The sequence below is a fragment of the Bremia lactucae genome, linkage group LG4 (assembly GCF_004359215.1).
Source record: "Bremia lactucae strain SF5 linkage group LG4, whole genome shotgun sequence".
NCBI classification, from domain to species: domain Eukaryota; phylum Oomycota; class Peronosporomycetes; order Peronosporales; family Peronosporaceae; genus Bremia; species Bremia lactucae.
This window is the reverse complement of record NC_090613.1, coordinates 1,392,743-1,410,424: the sequence shown is the minus strand read 5'-3', so window position 1 is coordinate 1,410,424 and position 17,682 is coordinate 1,392,743. Positions and strand designations below refer to the sequence as shown.

Here is a 17,682-nt window from a genome sequence, read left to right as displayed (position 1 = left end):
GTCAGCTGAGCCGATAGTGTTGCCTTCTCCGTCCACCAGCTGGAACCACGCTTCGCGTGACATATTCGCATCAAATTTAAGAATGCCTGTTAAGAAAACATTTTGCGAAATAACCTTACAGGAGGTTAAATGCTAACGAAGCTTCTTGATTCATGCCGGTACTTTCTCTATTCATTTTAATAGGCGTCGAATGATATGATAAGTATCAAATTTTGGATATCATAAAAATAGCGAGTTATATAATGTTAGCATGATCTCGTCACGTATGATGCCGGCGCTGATAAGGAGCTAAACAAATTCAAGAGCCATCGGCGAAGCCCAGAGGCTTTGCACAGGTGGAAGCGCTGCTTCAGAAGGATGAGACTGATCACGAAATGCAATCCCCATCAACCCGACATCTCGCCTGAGCGATGCCACCAAACTGCCACGTATCGAATTCAAATCGTGCCCAACCGAATTCATCTCCCACGCGACACCCGTGACACGCGTCGAGTGGAAGAGCCACGAGCTTTCACGTTACGTATCACCGGCAGCAAGCAGCGAGCTATTAGCAGATTGCAAGCGCTGAGTGAAAAGACCGTTCGCGCTTGCTTGGCGATCTCATGGACCAGAAACTGGTCTATGACACTAGCCATCAGGGCTTTAGAAAATCCTCCACATTAAATTTACATTAAGTTGACTAGTCCCTGCAATCGAAAGGCAGTTTTTGTTTTTCTTTTCTAAAATATATATTTATTAATCAGGACGGCAGCGATTTACAAAAAGCGAACGGCGAATCACACGTGCATTCCATTTTTCAAATTAAAATACGCTTTTCATCTTGGTGCATTCACAAAAAAAGCATCTTACACAGAACCATTCCGTGTATGGAACGCATCATTTCGACCCACGCAAATTACCTTCATCGTTTCTGAAGATTGACTAAACGCATAACAACGAGCGTGGCGAGACGCATAATCAAAAGAAGCCCCACGACGACACCAATTGAGCCAGCTGTGTCATCACGACTTGCGCCAAAAACGTGTTCGATGTATGTTTTTAGCGTAATGTTTGCCAGCGTCGGGGGTGCGTCTGTAAGTGGCTGGCAGCCCAACGGCCAGCCCGATACATTGATGGTGGTATTAGTGGCTACAGCTTCTGCAATTAGCTGCAGTTGATCAAGCGGACAATCTCCCAGCACGAGCGCCGTAAGGCTTTGGAACGTATAGCGATGTGGCACGAGCTGATACAACCACTTGTATCCATCCGGAATGCTTGATGCCGGCGGATTGTAGCCCATAAACATGAGAAAAATCGAGTCAAAGAGCGCCCCAAACACAGCCGCAAGCTCGATGCTGGGCATAGCGAAGATAAAGAATTGCCCAAAGTATGTCTGGAAAAGAATGTGCAACGAAAGGATAAGCCAATACTCAACAACTTGAGCAAAATCACTATAAACGGAGAATCCTGCCAACGGGTAGAATACGCTCAAGAATACCATTGACGTGATAGCGGCATATGGGATTTCCACGACAGAAGACGCTACGAAATACCACAATGCCTTGTACGTTTCGGAAGCGCGTTCACGATAGAATGGCCCACGCTCGTTAAAGGCAAGTGGCAATATGTTTACGAAGGCTCCAACCCCTAAGAAGCACGTCGAGAAGAAAATTAAGCCGACTGCGCCGTTAGCGCCTTGATACGTAGTAAAATCGTTGCTACCCGAGTAAACGAGTCCAAAGATTAAGCCCAGTGTCAATGCCATCACTATCCGATTGGTCGAGTAGTCTGGTGTGCGCCAATAGAGCCGTACGAACCTCCGCACGAGCATCGAAAGCTGCTGCCCGTTGCTTGCAGCTTGACGCTGGTTAAACGCTACAGGGCGCAACCGGTCCGATGGCATGAATACTCCAGGAGCAGCTCGTTTGGCATCCAGACGTTGCTTTAAGCGACCTGCCTTGTACGCTGTCACAAAGTCTAGTGGTTCCTGGCGCACGTGCTCCAAGCTTGCGGAAGAAGTTGTCGAAGCATCCAATTGCTGGTGATGAGGAATTGTCGTTGCTGTAGATTCAGTTGGCTTGCTTTTCATCGGTACTGACGACTGCGGCTTTATTGTCTCGACTCCAGCACCAATGACATTTAAGATCCATGAGGCAGGATTGTCTCCACGCTTAAAGGTCGGGGCACTGCGTGGAAGACCCAATCCTTGAAAATAATTCACAAGTATCTCACCATTCAGTCCGACTTCGCCAAAGTACACAGTCTCGCCGCCACGCTGTAGGAGTAAAAGCATATCAAAGAGTAGAAAGACGTCCGCTGATGGCTGATGAATCGTACAAATGACTGTGCATCCCGAGTCTGCTACTTTGCGTACACCATCCATAAGTTTCTTTGCTGCGGGAGCATCTAGACCGCTCGTAGGTTCATCAAGAAACAGCAAACTTGGCTGAGCCACGAGTTCGACTCCTAACGTTAATCGCTTGAGTTGTTCACTGGAGCTGCCACGAATGAGTTGATGAGCTATGGCTTCAAGATCCAACAGATTCAGACATTCATCGACAATCGCTTCTACCCGGTCAGGAGCTAATCGTTTGTCTTGACGAAGATATGCTGAAAACTGCAAAGCCTCCCGGAATGTCGACGCTTCCGAGTGTACATCCGTCTGCTCACAATATCCTGTGCATCGACGAATCGCAAGCTCGGTCGCCTCAAAGCCATTCAGCAACACTTGGCCTCGAAGGATCGGTACATTCTGTTCATTCGTCATCGAATTGCCTCTCCTTGTACTTTTGCGGCCTGCAAGCACGTCCATGAGTGTAGTTTTCCCAGCTCCAGTAGAGCCCATTAGTGCGGTCATCGTACCAGGCAATGCATAACCCGTGACACCCTTCAGTAATTCTCGAGATTCCGTCTTCTTGCTCTCGCCTGCTTTGCTACATGAGCCAAAACCCACTGGACGATCTGAGGCTCCTTCGATGCCATGTTGTCCCTCACAATCCACTGCAGGCACTGCAATGGTGTATCGAAGATCATGAAAAGCGAGCGTCACAGGCGGCACATTCCATTGAGTGGCCAAGCGCATAAACACGTCTTTCGGGTCCGTTGGAACTCCTTGCGACGCGAAAAAAGAGTCGCTAATGTCTTTGTTTACATCTCGGACCAACAATTCGTTGCGAGCTTGAATCTCCGTCATGTCAATCTCATGGAATTCGTCGGCATCGCCACGGGGTGTCGACAACATGGCGTACGATTGTCTTGCGAGGATCGTCTCTGACAGCGACGTAAGTGGAAGTACTAAGGTAGATTCATGACGATAGTATTCCAGCATCGAGTACGATAATAAGTTAATGACGACGAGCGAGATCGTAAGAAATAGGATACCAAGTATTACCCACTTGGGATTGTCAGGAACGTCATACAACCCCAGAGAGTATATCCCTAAAGTCTTACCATTAAACATTCTACAATAGTCAATTCCACCATACTCGCAGACGTCCAATATATTGCTGCGATACTGACTCACTAAGATGCCACGAGTTGTCCATGCTAAAGGATTGCACCAATAGATCCATCGCAGGGCCAACGGTAGTTGTTCCCGAGAGACTGCAAACCCCGCAAAAAGGATGTAGAATAGCAATGCGAACGTGGAAATTACTTGAGCCACGGGTAGCGTTGCACACGCACACGATAGAAAAAAGTACTCGCCCACAAAAACAATCACTGTCAAGAACATATAAAGCACAAACACCACGAATTGCTCCAGACTATTAACAAGTCCACCCAACCAGTAGACTAGTGAGCCGAATATCAAGGCTTCAGTAATCGCAAGAGGTACTTGACTCAAGCACGTTGCAAAGACGTAGCTAGAAGAGCGGTAAAAGTTCGCACCGCGGTGTTTGTAAAAGACTTGACGTGCATCAAAGAAGGTAGATAGTGTCGCAGACTGACCGAGTCCAAGAAATAGCGTGCAGGAAAAGACGACGCCCGATACTACTTGGACGTCTGCGAGATCCATGCCGTAGTACACTGATCCCACCATGATACCGACAAGTAGGTCCTGCACCAATCGACTTACAATAAAGACCTTGTTCCGTCCAAAAAGGCGCATCTGTCGCTTGATAACTGTCCACGTGCTATGTAGAAAGCTCTGCCGGAATGCCGGCACTTGTAGCAATGTTTGCTGATCCAAATACAGTCGTTTGTCTTCGTATTTGCAATGGCGCTGGCTGTATGCTTCCGTGTCATTGTCGACACAATCCAACTCCTCCACCATGGCTTCGTATACAGGCGACATCATCCATAAATCAGCAAACTCATTGGCATTACGAGGATGTCGGCGTCTTCCAGGAAGCGGCGCATGCAGTTGCTCGTACTGAATCTGCTGAGGCGACGCTAAGTCGCACAAAAAGTCGGCCAGGTCACGCTTCGGAGGACAAACAAAGCCTAATGCTTCAAAATATGCCTGTACGTGGTCTCGAGGGCCATGATATAGCACTTCACCTTCCGCTAATAGTAACACATTATCAAAGAGTGCCCATATTTCAGGCGTGGGCTGCTGCAGCGAAATCACTACCGTCTGCCGCTGTTGTCTGGCTAAACGGCGCTGAGCATTAACAATATCGTAAGCCGATGAACTATCGAGTCCCGTCGTAATCTCGTCCATCATCGAGACTGCATGCAAACCAAATGCCATCTCTCCAGCTGTTAATCGTTTCTTCTCTCCTCCAGAGACTCCACGTATCCGTTCATCACCTACAATGGTTTCCTGACAGCGTGTCAATCCAAGTTCTCGAATCACAGTCACTGGATCTCGCTCCCCCGTGAGATTCATCATCGGGCGCGTGGATAAATATTCGGACGCTCGTGCCTTGCACACGGTATTGACCACACTTGCATCGGCGTTAATAGCACAGCATTCGAATGCAAAGTCGAGCGTTTCTTTTACAGTCATCCCAGAAAGATGCAAATCTTGCTGTGGAACGTACGCTATACACTGTGGCAATTGCGTCTTTAAATCCTTTCGAGAAAGCCCGCTGTACGAGACTTCTCCATCCAAAGTCACATTATCTTTTGAAACATTGAGTCGTCCGCTAAGAAGTTTAAGAAGCATTGATTTTCCAGATCCCGAGCGTCCAAGGATTATAGTCATAGAGCCTGGTATGAAAGCTCCAGTTACATTCTTCAATATCTGACGATGCGTTACGGTTTTTGACAATGTGAGGACTGCGAAAGCGCTTTGCACGGAGTTTTTAATAGCTGAAAGCTGATTCGAAGCCAAAGTTTCGCGATTTGTTTGATTCGATGCTGCCGCTGCTAAAGCAGAGGGTGTAGGGACATCCAGTGCCAGTGAGACATGGCGAAACGTAACAAAAAGTTCTGGAACAGCACCAACTGGACGGCGAGGTGTGAAAAGCGAGTCTCGAGGGCCACTTCTTGTCGAAATTTCACGTTGTCGGGAGCTACGAGCGTGAAAATGACGATGCAGACCTTGTTTCCGATAACTATGGACAAGCATATCAAGAATGGGTGTCGGTTCACTCGAAACACTTGAGACAGATGAGCTAAAGTCTTTCGCTGAAAGTGGCGTGAACTTGTGAGAGCTGTTTGGCTTTCGCTTAATCTTGCGATCGCTTTGTCGAGCCCTTGCCATGATCGTCGCTTGCAAAATGAAAATTGACACGCAAGACCAAAGAAGGACGTTATATGCTGACACGCAGGCAAATAAAAAAAAATGAAAACATAGCAACAACTTGATATACCTCGGCTTCCCCGAATCGGGAAGAAACAGCAACAGTTTAAGCAATTTTTTTGCTTCTATAAATTGCGTCGAACGTTTACATAAAGTCAACCATTCCCTCAGAAAGAGTAGGATAAATAAATACATCTCTCCATTGATGACACCAGCCATGACTAATATCCTCAATGTAGTATTATTACTCTTCTCACGTAGTAATGAACACAATATTAGTAATAACGTTCTTAAACATCCGTAAGTTCTTCCTGGCCCTTGGGTTTGTCGACTACCGTCATGTCGGCGTCCTTCTCCTCGTTTGCCAGGTCCTGTACATACTTACGAGAGTACAAACCCACTATGAGCAGCAGCAGCAAAGCACTGCCTGCTCCCAGAAGAAGCAAAACGATTTCGGTGCTCTGACCAGATGTAGTAGGTTGGACCAGCAGGGCGGCCAAATTCTCGACAGCATGGCCTGAATAGACCCAAATGAAGGAAAATGGAATGCCAGTGAGCAGCGCGGCTGTAAAGAACACTGGAAAACATACGTCCAGCACGCTGAGTCCGTAATTCTTTATTGCAATAGGAAATAGTGCTATGCGCGTCAGAAATACGACCAGAATTTGACGCTTGCGCAACAAGTTTTGAAGTCCTTGTAGAGCCGGGTGGCCACGCGCCATGTAGGTATGTACACGTTGTCGGCATAAGTAACGACCGATGACGTAAGAGAGCACAGAGCCCAGGAGTTTTCCCGTGGTGGCAAGTAGTAGACCAAGCCACAGGCCAAAAACGTAGCCAGCAAGGAGCTCAAAGGCAGTGGATGGGAAACATAATACGACGGAGCACGTGAAGCTACAGACGTAGAGAACAGAGCCTAGTGCTTCGTGGGACTTAAGCCATTGGACTACGGTATCAAAGTTATCGCTTCGAACGAAGCGAAAGAGCAGAACACCGGCCGTCAGACCCACGACAACAACAGCCAGCGCCAACAATGAGCGCATCAGCTGTTGCCTGTAAGACTTGACAATGTCGGGGGGCGAATGGTGCCGTATCTCTACGTCCACTGGGGCGTACATGGTCGACCGTAATACGTTAGAATAATGGTATCACGCGATATCGAGCGATGATCAATCAACATTCGAGTTACTTGAATTTTTCGCTGAATTCTTCACAAACCCTTGACCTAATTAGAATCCTGAATTTACCGACATGCACCTAAGTGGAGACAGCTAATTTGAAAACCTTACTAATTGATGTTCTTAAAACCTAAGAAATGGAAAGCAAAATCAGCTATTGCTTTTTTTTGCCTGGTATGGCTGGTGGTTCCGTGTAACGTGGACCATTGTCCTTATGTAAGTTCTAGAAGAGGTGTCGCATTTCTTTCTATCCACAGCTGTACATAATTTTATTGGCTATAATTTGCCTTTTCACATTTTAAGCAAGTGATCAATATGTCAAACTTTTATAATCCAGATTAATATTTTTGTAGCAGTTCCTTTTTTGTAAAGCATCAGGCGAATGGGTTCACAACGTATCAGCTGCGTATTCGCTGAAAATTAAGTTCCTCATTGTAGAAAGCAGCAATCAATGTTTTGCTAAAGACTTCGCGCAGATAGCTTCATAAAAAGGCTCAAAAAAATTAAACATTTATGCAAAGACTACGTCAGACCTTTTTCGCATCCTAACATTCTAGACGCATTTATGCGGTCGGTGGAGTGCTAAAAATTTCCGCGTTGGCTAGTGAAATTAAAGCTTGTTAAATAACTAAATTCAACCACGTGAGGCTTCCATGATGATGCAATACGTCATGAGTGACATTTTAAATCGCAATTGCGACAACAAAAATTTGCTCGGCATATATTGACGAATTCGGGGTTGAGTAAATAATACTGCATCTCGGCAATCGCCTTGTCGAATTTAAATTCGTGCTAGAACGACTAGTAAGATCAGGCTAACAAATCATAGCTACACGGCTGCATTCTCTTCGCCTTGTCAAAACCTTTGAATTATTTTCTCCATGTTATCGTCAAGAACTCTTCGTCGTTGTATGAACTCGTCGTCGTGATCCAGGCTTTGGCATTTGTTATCGCTGGTTCATCCATCGAATGTGCGCCAAAGAAAATCACAGCACACATTCTTTTTATCAACACAATAGACCCAGTCCTGTTGCGGTTTTTAATGGCTTCGCAGTGATGGATCTTAAACAGGCGCTAACGCAACGGCTCGTTTGAAACCAACGGTATATCAACTTTGACAGTATCCTACAATTGACGGTCTTTGTTTGGAGTAAAATTTCCAACCTGCGGCGAATATTTTTTAACTCCGACTTTTCTTAATTTTACGGTCAGCTTTAACTGATAGACAGCGCGTTCCGGCGACAGCTTGTACAACCTTTAGACGCCTGAAGAAGTCTAGAAGCGCCTAGTATGCGCAAGGATGGATGGGAGAAGCCATTTCACGTCCTACAGCTGGCTACGTGGGTGGTATTTCCGGCCGCTGTAGCGCTCTTCTTTGCGTTCTACACACCCATTCTGGAGAAAGCGCCAGCTATCGTGCTCAGCATCGTATACGCAGCCGTCTGTTTATTTACGGTGGTATCCGTAGCGTACTGCACAGGGACGGACCCGTCTGATGACTGCATTATGAGACCGTCGGTAAGATCGAATAGCGAAATAGACAAAGTATGAGTCAATGATGATGTTTCACTGCCTTAGACTTTTATTGGAAATAGAGACTCGCGCCCAGATAATAGAGTCTACTGCAATGTTTGCATGAAATATGTGTGCGTGGTACGAGCCTCGTGTGCGCGATACGGGGCTAATATAGACTTATTGTTGCTTGCTTTAGGAACGACCAAAGTCGACATTGTCGCTTGTGCGACAAGTGCGTCGATGTGTTCGACCACCATTGCAAATGGTTAAATAATTGCGTCGGCAAAAAGAATTATCGCTATTTTTTGGGCTCCGTAGTGGGTGCATCGCTATTTCTCGCAGTGCAGATTGCCGTGGGTGTTTATATCGTTATCGACCTGTACACAGGTGAAAACGACATGAAGAGACACTCAGCCACAAGCTACGGATGTACCACAGCGAAAAATAATTTCACGGGACTTTGCGAGAATGAACAGTACCGTATTTCCCTGCAGACACTACGAATTCTACATATCGTGCTGCTGGCTTTCCTTTCTCCGTGGCTGTTTATGATGGTTCAGCTCACTCTTTTTCACTTTCACTTGTGTACGTACATATCAAATAGTTTTTTATTTGTCGAAGCGCGAACTTAAGATAAACTTAGGTTTTGAGAATATGACGACCTACGATTATATTGTCCGTCAGCGCAAGCGAAAGACCGCTCAAGACCGTCAAAATAATGTATGTTTCATTATCAGCCGCCTTGACGTCTAGAGGACAAACTGAGCGTCAGGGAGCACTCTTTTCACCGTTTTTAATCGGCGGCTTTTTCGTTCCTTAGGTTCAGGTGCCATGGTGGAAACGTTGCTGCGGGGGTAAACTAACTAGCGATCCCGAATCGGACAAGTCGAAGCGTAGTGCAAACCAGACTATTAATTCGCGTTTATCTGCTGAAAGCATACGCAATGAAGAAGAGGTATTAGCTGCTATTGAAGCAGAAGTCGACGAAAGCTTGGAGGTGTTAAGTAATCGGAGCGGTGAAATTATCGAGCGTCATAGTAGTTTGCGCAGCAACAGCTCGTATCGCAACGGAAGAAGCATTAGCGGCTCGAAACGGGGATTCGCTCTTCACGTCGATCTCTCTGGACCGAGGTCGATGCAGATCAATGGGGTCGCAAATACTGTTGTCTACACACCAAGATCCGAAAGCGGAGACGCGAATTACCTGGCAGCGCCTTACTCTCCAGAAACACCCTCACCACATTCTGTTGCTAGCAGCGCATATTTTTCTAACGCACTAGTCGAAGAGAAGGACAATCATAGTGCAAGAGATATTAAAAACTAGCCCGACTGTTACCAAGCCTCTTATGTTTGGGGCAATCACCAGCTGGCGAAAGCCCCATCTTGTCGAGTGTCAAGTTTTCTTACTGATGCCATGCCAGTAAATGGCGATAGCTTGAACAAAGATCATATGTATTTATGGAGGCCATCTTACAACATTATACAACACCACCAAGGTAGTCAAAGGCATTTGTGTATTAAATTTTTGTTTCAACACGTAAAAGATTTGCTTTTACTTGCAAATCGGCAAAAGGTGATACATTCGACGGTGCTGCATTAATCCATTGACATATTTTACAGGTCAACATATTAAAAAAGCATTCATGGCATCTTGCGTCTGAAGCTGCTTAAGCCTCGCACACGGCCGCGACCTTAAAGCTCTTGGCGCTCTGGTCCGCGCCAATGTCGACGTGGAGCATATTAACAATTCCGCTGACACTTGGCATGTACAACGTCTTGCCCAGTAGTCCGGCATCCGTTGCATGATCCACTTCTAAAGAGAAGAGTGCTGCCGTGGCTTTCCATCCGCCCATATCGTACTCACGCTCCTTAATAATCGTCTCCGCCCCAGGTGCTAGTTCGCGTGTTTCTTCAATCTTGGCCTTACCTTCGGCCTCAAACTCGTCCGAGCCGAAAGTCGCTTTTACTTTCACGTGATGCGAGGTTGAGTTCTTAAGCGCAACAGCCTTGACGTAGTGGGGAACTGGAGCCATGACTGTGGAATTCTTAACTTCAACTTATTGCTAGGACTGATTTTTCGATTGTGGGTATCCTGGTACTGAATGCGGGATGTGTACAGACACACCAACTTGACACTTTTCTTTGAAAGCGAAAAAACAAAGCGTGGTCAACACGTTGTGCGCGGCAACAGGAGCGCTTTGACGTTCTGTCTACCTAAGAAAGGTAATATATATTTTGCAACTAGGTGTATACGAGCTGCATATCCTTCAATACACTACGGCTTGCAGGAAGACGCAGTGAAAGGCCCAACAGCGAGAATTATATTCTCGGAGCCAGCCAGATTGCGCATTTTAGATAAGAAGCCAAAAACGCATTTAGCGCCTTTTGAAAGCGCTGCGCCTTTTGGAATGGAAAGATCCATTGCAGAACTACCTACTGATAGTGATGTACCGCCATTAGTGCTCAAGCCTGAGCCGATACTAGTACCACGTCAAAATATCAGCTTACCGGGCCAAGTGATCGATTTGACTCTGGAAGATGACAGTCACGATGATGATGACGATGATGATGATGAAGATGATGATGACGATGGCATTGATGATAACAATGAGGACGAGTCTATGGGATTCGACAAGAGGGTAGATGAACATGTTATGTCTGCTATTGTATCATCTCCTGCTTCAGATGACGCAAAGCAGATTCATTTGGGTGACGCAAGGAATGAGAGCACAGTGGCAGTGCAATCGCCGCTAGAGATGTCAGCCATGATGTTGCCGATGGGGGGCGATGCTGAGTCGGACGTGGACGAGGATTGGCCAACTGTGTCTTTGCTGTCGTCGTCGTCGATGCCTGCTTCAATGGCTGCATCAGATCCTCAACTAACTTTGGTAGCACAGTCGCTGGTGGGAAATATTTCGTGTTCAAGTCAGCTTCAGAAAGCCTTTGAAGTTGATGACAATTGTAAGCAGAATTTTACCTTGCAAGGTAACGAAGGGAACGAACCCGCACAAGTGCAAGGGTCTAGCAATCAGAAGACACAAGAGCTGAGCAAAGATCACACTTCACAAATTGATGCGAATACAAGCACTAATTTATTAAACCAAGACTCTACGATGTTGGCATCTTGTACGGATTCGAACGCTCAAATTGAAAATTTAGAAGACGGAGAGATTTTCGAAGAAGGCTTGGTTTTAAAGCCAGCAATGCAGACTTTAGTGCCACATCAAGTTGAAAATTGCCTGTTCGAAACGAATACATTACATCCGCAACAGCGCAGTAAGAAACCGAAAAAGCGTGGTAAGAAAAGAAATAAGCGTAAGCTTGAGGCGATGCAGATGTCGCGTGCTTCAACCGGAAATTCTTTGCCTTTTGAACGAAGAGCTCGACAGCGATCCTTCGGAGATTTACCTCGATCGGTGCAATTTTCGCATGCACCTATGAGAAATACCTATAGGGAAACCTCAATGACTGTACCGCGAACATTTCATGATCTTCGTTCGGCCCCTTTGCCGATAGCTAGTGGTTTGCATCCACCACCAATACTTTTACCACGGCACGAACATTCTTCTCTCGCACCGCCCCAATTGTCATACGAAGACAGTCAGATATTGCGTGTAAACCGTCAAGGAAGTATGGAAATATTCTATGGCAATGGGGAACAATCCCTTCAAACGACATTTTCCGAGCCCGTAATGCAGGGAGGATTTCAGTACCGGTCATTGCCGATGTCCCCGTCCAGATCAACTCTTGACGAATTCAATTATTTATCGCATCGGTCCCTATGCGAACCCCCTCCTCCACCTCGCGCTGTTTACCTGAATCAAATCACTTGCTCCGAGCCTATTTTGAAAGAGAAAAGCAGCAGCACCGAAGTCATAAATCTTGACGATCTACGAGCGGCTGCGCTGCGAAGTAAGGTCGACCGCTCCTTGCCATTGTTGGCGTCGACAACTGCAACGAAGATACAAGACTCTCCTATATCCACAGCAGCGCCAATTGGAGCTACTTCTTCTTTAACGTCTTCATCATCACCTTCAAGATCACTGCATATGGATGAAAAAATCGTTCAGGATGCGAGTCCTAATAGCGAAAATGAGCTCCGCCTTGAGATTTTACGTTCCATGACTCGATACCGAAAACAAACTATTACAGATACAAAGGATGGCTCACAAGTGTTGGCATCACCTTTAAGTGTGACCAACATAGCAAAAAAGCTAAAGGATGCGAAAGAAGCAAGGGATAGCGTGGGCAACGATATTACAAAAAATCCAGTCCATTTGTCAAACTCGTGCGCGCCACAAAAGGTGCTCGAGTTAACGCCGTCTAACGGACATGAATCGGCTAATGCTGGTCATGTAGTGAATTGTGAGTCCTCAAAATTCATTTTGAAGAATGGTAAGAGTGACAAGGTTTCAACCAGTGCATCAAATTCCGCAAATTTATTTGCTCAAGGGACTAAAACAAGCCCAAAGCTTCGACCCCTTACAGCCAGCACACAGTCAGTAGTGATATGGCTAAATACGGAAGACTTTTCACCACGCCAAGGCAAGACTGATGCCCATTTGCAGTCAACGAGGCTGCAAGAAGAAATTAATGAGATGCGACGAAAGATTGCTGAACGCGAGCAAGAGCGAATAAACCGTTCGCTGAAAAATACACCTGCAAAATGGTCAGGTGATTTGTCAAGTCGAGCGCCGTCGTCTCCTACTTCCCTCCATCATTCGTCTTTGGGAAAACAGGTGAGTACTGTGTCTATTAAGCCGCCAAATGCTTCTGCAATATTACCTGAGGTAAGATCTTCTGCTATCGTTGTCGCTGAAAAGCTACCGACCGGAACACTTGCAAAGGAAAATGAAGTCGAGAGTGTCCTCGATGGAATTCATGTACAGGTGAGCCTAAATGATGGAAATCAATCCACTGGTTTAGGAAACAAAAGCCAGCCTCTGGAGAAGCAAGGCGCAAAGCCCATTGATACTTTAGGGGTCAGTACATTTGTCGATTTGCACATATTGCCACTTACGTTTCAGAGTCAGGTGCCAGCAAAGCGGTGATGGGTAGAACAAGCTCCAGCAAGCGTATCTTGCTTTGAGAATTCTAATAAACCTGTCGCGTTGGTATTGCAGGACCTAAATGCCAGCACTAATCGTCTGTTGTGTGTCATTGGTTTTGCCACCGTAATAGGATTTTCCAATGGCAGACGAGTTACGGCCAGCGATACCGAGGATCGATTCTGATGTGCTAGACGTATCGATTTCTGACATGACCAAGGATCAATTTGATGTTGCTTCGATACGTGCAGAGATTGAGCAATGCGTGGCCGAGATCGAGGAAGCGGATCGACAAATTTTGCTACATTCTAGTAAATTGGCTAAGCTTGAAGAGCTATTGTCTCGAGCTAAGCCGCCCGTAGGATAAGTAAATTGTCGCATTCTGGCATTGTCTGTTGTAGTGACCCAAATAGTTACTTTGTGTGTATATGATTAAGAGAAGTGATGACGCACTGAAGGATGATGCAATGTGAAAAGATGGGAGATGTAAAATAGCGCAGTCAAGTCCGGACTGTTGCGGAAAATCATTGCAGGTATACTCGTGCCAATTACTTTGTATACAGGAATAGAATTGGCTTTTTGGAATCATATTTCCGAAATACGGACGGCTTTCATGTCGAAACCGCTAGTTGCTTAAATGAATATATGATTTGCTTGTGACTTATTGATAGAGTGGGTTGGAAATTATTGTGGATGCTGACCGTCGACTCTGACGTTGATCATGTCATTTACATGCAGTATGGTGTCTAGCACGTTAACCTCATTTTTACAAGTCAACGGCATCCTAGCTTCGAACAAATGACTCGTGGTTGTTCACTTAATCCCTTCTTACGAATTTTTTTTACTCGCATTGATATCGAGTTGCCTGAGCTCTCTTTTCATACCTAATCAATTGGCTTCCCCGTAATCTTAAATTGTTTGGATGTTGTGTTTAGGAAAAGGCATAAAGCTGGAAGGAACTGATAACTTCCTTTCATCATATATCCTATAACTCCTCATAATTGATAATACAGGGGTTACCAATTACCAGAGGGAGGACTGTAGTTGAGTTGTTTCATTTTATGTGATTGAAAAACCCAACGGCGAAAATTCTTGTTGCTACAGTATGGCGGATCTCCTAGCTGCAGTCAATTCGACGCCGCATGCAGAAGAAGGAGAGAGAAGCGGCGCTATCCTTGGCCTTAGCGAATCGCAAGTACAAGTTATGAAGGAACAAGCGATCGCGTATGCAGCTACCCACGGTTTGCTCGTGGGTTGTCGCAACACCAATTCCCCTAATGAGTCTGCGCGTGCTTTTACGCACATACCCCTGTCTCTGCTGCCTGTGCAATTCTCAAAAGCACAATTTGAACATGGTGTTAAACTATCACCTATCTATGGACGCTTAGTGGATCGCGTGAGTCGCGACGTCGAGTGGCTTCACCGCTGCGTAGAGAGCGTTGTGGCTGAGGATGCATTCACGGCGCGACTCTTAGAGCTCTCCAAGCTTGTTCAAAAAGAAGGCGTGCAACAGAAAACCTACTTAGGCATTCACCGCTCCGACTATATGCTACACGAGACTCTGACAGACTCTCCGCGTCTCCTGCAGGTAGAGCTCAATACCATTTCGTCCTCGTTCGCCAGCATTAGCTCTCTCGTCTCGGGCATGCACAGGTTCGAATCGCTTATATATAATGTATACTATCAACTTATTATTGTTCTTCAATAGATTTCTGCTCAGCAGGCTTGGAAAAGAGGTTCCGGCTTTGGAGAAGCATTACGGCATTGCATGGACCGAGTATTGCAACAGACTGCCAATAAACAATGCAATAACAGAGCTTCCAAAAGCTTTAGCTGCTGCTCACAATCACTATGGCGTGAAAGGGTTGGTTAGTCTTATAGTAGATATACTAAACGGTGTCGTTGACACTACTATGTATTGAACAGCGCAATCATCATGTTTGTCGTGCAGCCAAATGAATTGAACACCATCGATCAACGCTGGATCGAGTACAATCTATGGGAGCTGTATGGAATTAGCGTGTTACGCCGTACCTTAGCTGAAGTGAACGCGTGCGGGAAGCTCGTAGAGCGTGATGGCAAGCACACACTTGTGATTGATGAACGTGAAGTGTCCGTGGCGTACTATCGTGCGGCTTACACGCCCAATGACTACCCCCGTGAACATGAATGGGCCGCTCGTATGCTTATTGAGCGCTCGTTTGCCATCAAGTGTCCGTCGATCGCGTACCACTTAGCAGGAACTAAAAAAGTGCAACAGGTTCTGGCGCAACCTGCCGTGCTTCGTCGATTTATGTCAGAGATCGAGGCCATTGAGCTTGAAACGTCATTTGCAGGGCTTTATGGACTTGAGAGAGACTCTTTAATGATTGAAAAGGTCAAAAAGATGGCCATGGACAATCCGCGCTCCTACGTGCTGAAACCCCAGCGAGAGGGTGGAGGAAACAATTTGTACGGGGATGAGGTTGCGGTGGCTCTTCAAACAATGAGTTCTGCTGAGCTTGAGTCGTATATTTTAATGGAGCGAATTTTTCCGAAGGAGAATGCTGCTGTGCTCTTACGCAACAGTCTCACGTCCAGTGGTCCTACAATTAGCGAACTTGGCATGTTCATTACGAGCTTGTTTGATAGCGAGGGACAGGAGATTTTGAACAAGCATGCTGGTCATCTCCTTCGCACAAAGTTATCAGGTACTGATGAAGGTGGTGTGGCTACAGGTTTCTCGGTCGTTAGCAGCCCATTTTTGATTTAACGAAAGCAACTTTTAAAATTATACAAATTAAAGACAACGGATCTGGAATCATTTCTTATTGGAGGGCGCTCTACATTTGTGAGACTTTTCAAATTTAGCTTGGATAGAATTCCGCACAATCAGGTGAAATTGGTATCTGTTGAATTTGAGAAAATGTCAAAAAGCAAATGCCAAATTGTGTTGTCGACACTAAAGTAAAACCTCAACGTCGACTGACACGTCTTGAACTTTTCCTAATATCTTGTTTATCACCCATGGCATAAGGCCAAGGTTAAAAAGATTTATTTACTGAATCAATTCGACCTATTTAAGCCATTTTGAAAGGTGCTGTGCGAGCAGCCCGTCCGTGAAGAAGATTTAATGTAGCGACAAGAAGGCGCCGTTGTAAGCTATCTGCTATTGCTCGTAAAAGCTACTTGTTTTTTTTGCGCTGCTTGGCGGCCTTCTTGCTCGCCTTCTTACTGACCTTGACAGGCGCCTCGCCCATTGCCGACATGATTGTTTCATTCCACGATCTCATTGACTTGCCCATATCGTTTTGGTCCATCCAAGGGCGTCGCAGTTCACCCCATGCTCGCTCTCCCAATAGAGTCACTTTGACAATGGGCGCCTTGAGTAGATTGAAAGGCTGTGTCACCGTCTGAATCACGAGTGGCGGGAAAAAGCCCCATTTCCAGTGCATGAGCAATGTCATTGCCGACCCTAACACATGCTAAAATTAAGACAAAGTGATGTCAGTGGCACGCACAATCTAAAGAGTTATGTTGTCGAAAGTGTCGTACACGTTGTAACTCCTTCTTAGCTGCCCGCTGATCGTGCTCCGCCACCGTAATCTTTTCGTCGCGGTCTCCGGTCTGACCGAAGCCTAAATCCTCCTTGACAATCACCACGCCTGGTTCGGTATTGTTTTGGGATTTATTGTATAGAAATAGCAGCATGGCGTAGCAAAAGAGCTGAGAGAGGCCGTACAAACTTCGAACGATGCCTGTTTGAACTATCGGTATATATTGTTAGTAAAGATCTCGCTTCAATTGAATCAGTCAAAATAAACGCACACGAGCTCTCAGTGTCTAGCACAGAGCGAGTAATCATTGCTAGCGTGAGCGTCACGCCCAGCATCTTAAGGTTGGGCGCCATAATTACTGGCCAAGTATATAAAATGTGAAAAGTAAAGTTACAATTTTGATCAGCGAATTTTGTGTAAGATATGTAGTGGCCTTCATAAATGAGTTTAATATTTCTACGTAGAAAGCAAAGTGAGGTGGAAGGATTCTCGTGTAAATATATAACTATTGTTGGTGCTTCTTATGAGTCCGCCCGTAACGACAAATCTATCGCACACCAATCTTTCTGGATGTTCGTTTAGGAGCGGACATAGACAGCATTGATGAATCCGCAAATGAATGCCTTTATCAGGTAGACGACGCACTAAATGAGGATCACAATTGCCGTAAATAGTAGATTGATGCCACAGAAATCAACCTTGCAGTTGATGTGAGGCTTAAGACTGCCAGTCCCTTT

At 45.8% G+C, this 17,682-nt stretch overlaps 8 protein-coding genes across 8 annotated transcripts; 4 read left to right on the top strand and 4 right to left on the bottom strand.

The window, feature by feature from the left end:
• Positions 1-901: 901 nt before the first annotated feature.
• On the bottom strand, positions 902-5,629 carry CCR75_000360 (uncharacterized protein; the record flags this gene model as incomplete). The annotated part of the gene is made up of 3 exons (XM_067958468.1): positions 902-1,147; positions 1,661-2,100; positions 2,767-5,629. 3 exons carry the CDS (start codon positions 5,627-5,629, stop codon positions 902-904), a joined length of 3,549 nt encoding a protein of 1,182 aa, XP_067820003.1.
• Positions 5,630-5,958: 329 nt separating this feature from the next.
• Positions 5,959-6,786, bottom strand: CCR75_000361 (uncharacterized protein; the record flags this gene model as incomplete). The annotated part of the gene is made up of 1 exon (XM_067958469.1): positions 5,959-6,786. The coding sequence occupies one exon, from the start codon at positions 6,784-6,786 to the stop codon at positions 5,959-5,961; it is 828 nt and encodes a 275-aa protein (XP_067820004.1).
• Positions 6,787-8,090: 1,304 nt separating this feature from the next.
• CCR75_000362 (uncharacterized protein) lies at positions 8,091-9,912 on the top strand. Its single transcript, XM_067958470.1, is given in 5 exon segments — positions 8,091-8,364; positions 8,425-8,492; positions 8,558-8,946; positions 8,966-9,081; positions 9,182-9,912. The coding sequence occupies 5 exon segments, from the start codon at positions 8,137-8,139 to the stop codon at positions 9,683-9,685; spliced, it is 1,305 nt and encodes a 434-aa protein (XP_067819975.1). The 5' UTR covers positions 8,091-8,136; the 3' UTR covers positions 9,686-9,912.
• Positions 9,913-10,028: 116 nt separating this feature from the next.
• CCR75_000363 (uncharacterized protein) lies at positions 10,029-10,394 on the bottom strand (the record flags this gene model as incomplete). The annotated part of the gene is made up of 1 exon (XM_067958471.1): positions 10,029-10,394. The coding sequence occupies one exon, from the start codon at positions 10,392-10,394 to the stop codon at positions 10,029-10,031; it is 366 nt and encodes a 121-aa protein (XP_067820002.1).
• Positions 10,395-10,769: 375 nt separating this feature from the next.
• On the top strand, positions 10,770-13,412 carry CCR75_000364 (uncharacterized protein; the record flags this gene model as incomplete). Its single annotated transcript, XM_067958472.1, has 1 exon — positions 10,770-13,412. The coding sequence occupies one exon, from the start codon at positions 10,770-10,772 to the stop codon at positions 13,410-13,412; it is 2,643 nt and encodes an 880-aa protein (XP_067820000.1).
• Positions 13,413-13,551: 139 nt separating this feature from the next.
• CCR75_000365 (uncharacterized protein) lies at positions 13,552-13,776 on the top strand (the record flags this gene model as incomplete). Its single annotated transcript, XM_067958473.1, has 1 exon — positions 13,552-13,776. One exon carries the CDS (start codon positions 13,552-13,554, stop codon positions 13,774-13,776), a length of 225 nt encoding a protein of 74 aa, XP_067820001.1.
• A 738-nt stretch (positions 13,777-14,514) lies between these two features.
• CCR75_000366 (uncharacterized protein) lies at positions 14,515-16,161 on the top strand (the record flags this gene model as incomplete). The annotated part of the gene is made up of 3 exons (XM_067958474.1): positions 14,515-15,062; positions 15,118-15,273; positions 15,336-16,161. The coding sequence occupies 3 exons, from the start codon at positions 14,515-14,517 to the stop codon at positions 16,159-16,161; spliced, it is 1,530 nt and encodes a 509-aa protein (XP_067819998.1).
• Positions 15,370-17,298, bottom strand: CCR75_000367 (uncharacterized protein; the record flags this gene model as incomplete). The annotated part of the gene is made up of 3 exons (XM_067958475.1): positions 15,370-16,873; positions 16,944-17,155; positions 17,217-17,298. 3 exons carry the CDS (start codon positions 17,296-17,298, stop codon positions 16,574-16,576), a joined length of 594 nt encoding a protein of 197 aa, XP_067819999.1. The 3' UTR covers positions 15,370-16,573.
• Positions 17,299-17,682: the final 384 nt, after the last annotated feature.

Excerpts from the sequence above, each read along its gene's own strand:
- CCR75_000362 (XM_067958470.1), top strand. The coding sequence starts at position 8,137 with ATGCGCAAGGATGGATGGGAGAAGCCATTTCACGTCCTACAGCTGGCT. Across the intron at positions 8,493-8,557 it reads AATGTTTGCATGAAATATGT|GAACGACCAAAGTCGACATT; the intron begins GTGCGTGGTACG and ends TGCTTGCTTTAG. Across the intron at positions 9,082-9,181 it reads CTCAAGACCGTCAAAATAAT|GTTCAGGTGCCATGGTGGAA; the intron begins GTATGTTTCATT and ends TTCGTTCCTTAG.